The sequence below is a fragment of the Solanum tuberosum genome, unplaced genomic scaffold (genome assembly GCF_000226075.1).
Source record: "Solanum tuberosum cultivar DM 1-3 516 R44 unplaced genomic scaffold, SolTub_3.0 scf00076, whole genome shotgun sequence".
Lineage (NCBI taxonomy): Eukaryota > Viridiplantae > Streptophyta > Magnoliopsida > Solanales > Solanaceae > Solanum > Solanum tuberosum.
In genome coordinates this window covers 43,591-50,495 of record NW_006239000.1, presented here as the reverse complement: position 1 = coordinate 50,495, position 6,905 = coordinate 43,591, and the positions used below count along the sequence as shown (strand labels likewise).

General features: G+C 37.2%; 1 protein-coding gene across 3 annotated transcripts; it reads right to left on the bottom strand.

Moving 5' to 3' along the window:
* Window positions 1-596: 596 nt before the first annotated feature.
* Window positions 597-6,905, bottom strand: LOC102602928 (ent-kaur-16-ene synthase, chloroplastic). 3 transcript variants are annotated; one of them, XM_006345957.2, is made up of 15 exons: window positions 6,738-6,905; window positions 6,538-6,645; window positions 6,424-6,470; window positions 6,039-6,324; window positions 5,779-5,959; window positions 5,267-5,484; window positions 5,063-5,183; window positions 4,832-4,929; window positions 4,527-4,741; window positions 4,324-4,436; window positions 4,127-4,225; window positions 3,543-3,758; window positions 3,310-3,451; window positions 1,146-1,391; window positions 597-1,052 (listed from the first exon to the last, which is right to left on the bottom strand). In XM_006345957.2, the coding sequence occupies exons 1-15, from the start codon at window positions 6,790-6,792 to the stop codon at window positions 717-719; spliced, it is 2,481 nt and encodes an 826-aa protein (XP_006346019.1). In that variant the 5' UTR covers window positions 6,793-6,905; the 3' UTR covers window positions 597-716. The 3 variants fall into 3 exon arrangements, with proteins under 3 accessions (XP_006346019.1, XP_015163608.1, XP_015163607.1); XM_015308122.1 differs by having other exon boundaries at window positions 3,543-3,740; XM_015308121.1 differs by having other exon boundaries at window positions 6,424-6,467.

Genomic DNA, 6,905 nt, shown 5'->3' with positions numbered 1-6,905 from the left:
AATCGTGTAGAAGTGTGTGAATACTTTTTGTACGTTATTAGACATTTTTATGCAAATTTGATAAAGTGTATAATATTAAATTATAAACCAAATAGGAGTATATAAATACTAATGTATGCATGTTTCACCACCATTGAGGACCTGTTAGGGAATCGGAAAATGTAGCTGTGGAAATCAGTATGAGTAGGTGTTATCTATGGACAAAGTAAGCAAGAAATCTTGAACAGGGGAGGGAGTTTGGTGATCCAAAGAGACCTTGACAGAATGATAGAACTTAAGGAGGAGACGAAAATGAAGATGGCCAATGAAAATGTAGGTTTAGGACTTGGGAGTGGCAGGAGAAGTAGTGACCAAGTCCAAAATGGAAGCAGCTCTTCTGAGTTGCTGAGATAAACTGAAAGCTAAGTGATCAACTTTGTGCTCACAGATGGTGTCAAATGGATCCAACTTATAGGTGGAAATACCCATGAAAGCCTTGCTTCCCAAGGACGGGAGGGACAAGTACAGCTATCAAGTTCCATCAAATCAAGATGACATGCTCGAAATCAGTAGCAGACATATGCTGAAGTGTCCGTGTTCACACACCACAGAGTATGCATAGTAACACCAAAAAATTACAAGAAAGGTCATGATATTAACCTGTTTGCACTATAAAACAGAAATGGTTGTGGATGCACTGGCTAAGGAGAGCACGAAATCTAAGGGGTTGAGACCTCTTAATTGTAATCAGTAATTAGTTTTGAATCCCCAAGGTAGTTAAGAGTTATAGGTTCATGAATAATTGCCTTCACAGTATTGGCCATCCCCATTGAACTGAAACCATCGTCCTTGATGTAAAATTGATGCAACACTTTGCTCATTTTCCAAAACAAATCCTTGCAAGCACTTGGAACTACGCTGCCCTCTCTTTGCAAAACCAATTTCAGGAGTTCTTTCCTTTGCATTTCAACTCTGTGACTCAATCCTTCAATGGCTGCTTCCTCACTTATTCTGCCATTTCCATGAGTGACGCTCAAGGTTACAGCATTTAGTTTTCCATCCTTCGACTCTCTCTGCAAAAAAATAAATTAAGAGGTCAAGAAACTTAGGGAATGACGAACCAGCACAGGAATTTTTGAGTGCAAAATGATGAAGCATGTATATACCTCAAAACTCCTGATATCATTAAGAAGACGTCCACAAGTGCTCACTAACTTGAATAAACTGTGGTATTCAGGATGTTTCACAACATCATCTGGGAGTTTGGGCCCAACAAAATAAAGTGCCGGAAGGACAATTGGTCCTAGGGCAAATGATACATAACCGTTGGCCATATATTTGTCCAATGTTGGCACCGACATATCTCTAGCCCATTCAGCTTCTCTTAACATAGCATTCAGTAGATTCAACCACTGCAAACATAATTTTACCTTAACTCATAAATAAATAATAGAAAAAAAATCAACTGCAAGAATTTTCTACTTGATTTTCCAAACACAATTTGAAATTAGACATAAGCACTTGTAAACAAACGATATTGTGTGAATCTTCAGATATAGAAAGGACCCAATAGCTCTCATTGCAGAGGGATATTGTTTATGTGACAGAAAGAGCATCTTGAAGTCAACCCTATATGGTAACTTATGGTGATAGTAGAACTGCTGTCAACGAAATCTGGATGATGCATGGTTGAAGGTAAATATGCTCTGAACAGCAAGGCAGCTATGCCAAAGGTACAGTAACCGTGTATGCCTGGATGCCTAACAAACACATCATCAAAGAATTCTCTTCCCAGCACGAGTAGTGGGGCATTTAGAAAATAGAATAAAGCATGACTAATAGATTAATGAAGGTCCACTTCTTAAGCTCACTGCTGAAGAGAAGGGGTTGATGCCATCATGTTATAAATGCAATAGGTGGTATTAGTCTGGGAAAGTTATAAAGGCCAACAAAAGTTATCCTTGAATTCATGAGTCGGACCAAGTTTTACAAGTTGAAAACCAGTCAGGTAAAATTGTAAATGTTAAGGGAAGCGAAGTCTACTGAAGAAAGATGATACTACATTAAGTGGCATACTTTCATCTTTCATACTGCTTCTTCTAGCAGTTTTTTCTTAGGGCTAACCACATTAGCCTCCCTTTTACATACTCATAGTCCAGGAGATCTCCCTCTAAGTTAAAATTTGCAATAACCTCCCTCCTACTACAATTTTCATTGTGAAATTCCACGTACGTTGGTAAAGAGTTGGACTGATGGTCATACCAACTCTTTTTTAAAAATATTTCAAAAAAAGAGTTGGTTTGACCGTTGGATTTGAGTAGATTTGAGTAATCAGACCAACCACTTCAAAATACCCAGTTGTCCTTATTTAATCTTTATATCCCATTCGATTAACTCTGCCATTTATTTTGAAAAATAGTACCTTGGGATCAGCTCATCGTGTCAGATGCATTTGATTCATGAGTCATGACAGATTATAAACATAACGAACAGGAAATATTTAAAATATACATTCTTAAAACTACACAAAACAGGACTACTTATTAAGAAATCATACATTTGTGAAAACATATGTATATTTATAACTTACTTTATGAAATAGTTATTCAGGTGGTAAATCAAATATGCAAATGTTAAAGAGTCTTTTTCTCTAGTTATACACTCCTCTAAAGATTACTCCGTCTATTCCTTAAGACCTTAACACTTGACCCAGTTGCTATCATATGGTCAACAATACTCTTCCTTGTCTTTTATGATATTAATTATCCTTTGATCAGTTTAAGTTAAGAATAGTATAGTTAGTTTATGTGGTTCTATATTTGAAATATTTGTTTTCAAAAGATAGACAAACCAACGTCTGACAGTAGACCAAAATTTAACCAAGTCAACCATACGAATTCTAGTATTATAGGACAAAGGAGTATAAGATTGTAAGGGTAAAGTAATTTAACATCATCAATTACCAAGATCCAAGAGTGAGCTGGTAGATATATATTTGAAACTAATTGGAGCTCAGAATGATTGAACGTCAAGGGTATTTGGGGGCCGAAAGGTGGATGAAGGGTAGTTTTGTACCAATTCAAATAGTTGAGGGGCATTTTAGGCCATTCTTTGTTTTTGTTTTACACTTCAATTTGGCATGTCATACCCCACATAGTAAATTTCTTCCCTACAATCCCTATGCAGAAAAAATAAAAAACCTCAATTGGCATGCCATGTTGTAAACAATGTAGAATATGTGGGAGAATTATGAAATATGAATGTCAGAGTGCAAAGTCTCTATTAGTTATCAAAAAATGCATAGAGACTTTTTTGGATAAAGAGACTAACAATATCAGTTATGTGTCTTGTCACACTACGTGCTTGCCACTTTGATGCTTTGTCTCCAATCTCACTAATAGTACTGTGAAGCGCCGAAAATATAATGCCTACTCTCTCCGAACAGCAATCAGTGCTAACATCTACATCCCACCTACCAAAAAGACCAAGGCATTTGAATAAAAAGACAGATGAAATCACCAAGGAATATTAAGAACAAAGGAAATATGAACGAAAACATGTACTTCTTAAACAACAAAATTAGGTTGTTCAATTCTTCCATAGAACCTCCTACATCAAAGAAATCATCAATCACTGTAGTAAGTACACCATTCTTGGCCCATGACATGCGGGCATCAGATAGTTCAGGTTGAAAAATTGTGGCTGCAGCAGAAAAGTAGCAGTATGCAGATCTCTCTCTGGCGAACTTCAGCTTGTCCAATCTGTTTTCCATTAACCACCTGATATCACATAACACTTAAATCTGCACATCACGAAAGCTATAGCAAGAAGAAATCTCTTTGCATTTTGATATCATAACTTTTTCAACAGGATAGAGTGGCAAGCAATGAGGAAAACAAAATCAGAAAACTTATGAGCCAAAGGTTGCATTTGAGTTGAAATCAACTTCCCCTTTTGTCATGTACAGAAGTTGTTGTTGAAAGACAAGAAGTCAAACAAGGAAAGAAAAAACATTTGGGAGCAGTAGTATTTGCTTTAAGTTTTTCCCGTTTTCTTCAATAAATGTACCACCTCTGATCTAACTATCATAAAACAACTCAGGGACAACTGGCTCCACCTAGTTATCAAGGTTCAAAGAGATACGAACCTCTCAAGTTGTTTTAATTCGTTGCGGTGGATAGATTGGCAAAGGTTGAAGTCTTCTACCGCCAGGGTTAAGAAATCTTTGTTGCCAAAATTTGATGAACTGTCCCCAAAATGCGATGAAAAAGAGTAATTGACGAGACGGAGCACAAGATAACCAAAAAATCACAAAATCAGTCCTCAAAAATTTGAAGAAGTTACCTATATGAAGTTTTTAGGACTCTTGTATTATCTACATCATAGTGCTTTATATTTCTCCTGTTGGCTACCCGTTCTAAGTTCGCATGAGAAGGAAACTTAAGAACATCATCCACCTAAAAATAAGCAACAGTAGCAGTTGGCCCTAGATCAAAGAGACTATAACAATAGTATGAGCTAAACACAATGCAACTTATGGCAAGTACCTGTTCATGGATCTGTTTGGTGAGTCCATTTGGAGGATAAAACTCACCTGATAGTCTCTGTATCAATGATTGTAAGGATGATGAGTTCAATTTCTTTGAAACTGGTTGGTCTGTAGCAATAATCATTTCTAAAGCTTGATATAAATCCAACATAGTATATATGTCATTCAAATGCCCACTACATTGCTCTTGCTCCAGAAACTGAGCTACAGGATCTATAATGCAGACAAACTCGTCAAAACTATTTGAACAACAAAAAACATTATAAGAGAACAAACTGATATGATTACAAACGAGTGAAGTACCAGAGGAGATATTATATCCATATCCGCGCAATATCCTGAATGCCATGGAACAAGTGCCAGCACTTGTGAAGATTTCGTCCTCCCCCTGCAGCCAGCATCTTTTTTGTTTTGTGGCTAATGTCATGACTTGTAAAAATAAAAACTTACATATGTGTAGGCTTGGAGAGAGTCAATCTAACAGGACTAATTTTTTTCTACAAGCCCAAGGGTATCTGTGGTTTTAAAGGTTACCTGTACGTTTCATCCAATACATTCTGAATTTCCTCAGCAAAATGCCGACAAATTCCTAGTTTTTTGAGATTATCGACCATACAAAGGCGTGCATGTATATTTATTGGATAGATAGTTGGAACTGTGAGAAAGATATGCATTAGACAAGTTGCTTCAACATGCCATCCTAACTTTCACAAATAAATAAATGTGCAAATCTTTTACCAGCATTCCCAAACTTTTTCAATGCACCGCGAAGGTAATCGAGGCAACCAGAATCATGAAGGTGAATAAGAGAAGCAGCTGTAGTAGATGGTGAATTGAATAGTGAACCATTCTTCCTCTGATATTTCATTACCATTTTCCAGTCTTGAAGTTCTCCCATTCCCTCTGACACATAAGCGAGGTAAGCATTAAGCTCCAATGAGCTGCTGTCATACGACCTAACATGAAGAAGGAATCTTCAATGAAAATATGGATAAGCTGAGGTCAATATGAATCAGAACCCAATAATGTTTTCTTTCTTGAAGACTTTAATTTTCTCATTGAAGCATAGTAAGTAAGTCACGAGAATCTATATGATACCCAAGTTTGAACGATTCAGTTACCCTCTCAAATTGCACTATATTTTTAATAACTTAGCTAGGCCCCAACCACATAAATGCTACATCAGATTTATATAACTAGACTAGAGTAGAAACCACATTTAGCTCATACAGAAATAATCTAGAATATACCTTGTGAGCTGGATAGCCCTTTTATGAAGCAGTTCATTAAAGACTCTTGATTCTAAATGAAGCTTCAAAGATAAGTGTTGAGCATATTCAAGCATGCCAGGGAATATGACATCAAATCCAATTGGAGAATATTGGTCCTTGTCAGTAGCGGAAGCGAAATTTAACTCGATAAAACGTAAACCTGCAACAACAATATGCAGTAGTGTGAAGAAGATAAAGGGGAGAGGGGAGTTTTAGGTAAAGAAGATTCTAATCCATACCCTTGCTAATTAATTGTTCACCAATACCCCATCTTTTAAGCGCAAGCACACAAGCCAAAGTAGAGGAAAGAACATCTTTAAGTAAGAGGGGTTGGTGATGCGGAAGGCCCCATGATCCATCTTCAAGTTGATTATGCAACACCCAGTGTAGGCACTCAGGGAAGCATGGGACTTTAGCAGAATGTGGAGAAGGGACCATTGCAACCCAGGCAGTATCGTATGAAGAAACGGAAAATTCAACTTTATGGAACAGTTTCCTAATTCTTTCTTTGGTCGCCTCATTGCACTGCATTAATTCAATTTAGTTTTACTACAGGATTAATCATCTGAATTCAGAACCAAACCAATATATATTAATAGCTAGCACAGATTAGGGGAATCATACTTGAAGAGCAAAATCCGGTACTCGGGTGGCATCAACTACACAAGCTGCTAAAACAAAGAAATGGACATTAAGAGAGAGAGCATATATAATCACTTCCAACGTCGTAGGACTTACCGGTGGAATGGGAATGCTGGGTGAAACTCAAACCCCCATCCAGGCGGCGACTAGGAATAGTGTTGGCTGTGAGTGTATTTGTGTCACGAATCGTCTGATGCTTAACAACTACATATATATATATATATATATCCAAAATTAAGTGGGAAGAAAGAAAAAAAAAAGCTTGTTGATCAGTTCATGAGTGGAAGAGCGCAAACCTGAAAGATAAGAGGAGGAGGAGGAGGCGGCAGGAAAAATAAAGGTAGCAGACATGATTCTGCCAGGTGCTGTTGCTGTTTGCTAAAAGAGCAAAAGAGGAGGAGATTATATATACTCCATCACTTTATTACAAACGGAGACGGTATATAACAAGCATTGTGCTCCCG

Bases quoted from the DNA above. Each gene is read 5' to 3' on its own strand.
- LOC102602928 (XM_006345957.2), bottom strand. From the start codon at position 6,792: ATGTCTGCTACCTTTATTTTTCCTGCCGCCTCCTCCTCCTCCTCTTAT. The intron at 3,759-4,126 runs GTTCGTATCTCT...ATGTGATATCAG, and splicing joins GAATTAAAACAACTTGAGAG to GTGGTTAATGGAAAACAGAT. The intron at 3,452-3,542 runs GTACATGTTTTC...TCTTTTTGGTAG, and splicing joins CTAATTTTGTTGTTTAAGAA to GTGGGATGTAGATGTTAGCA.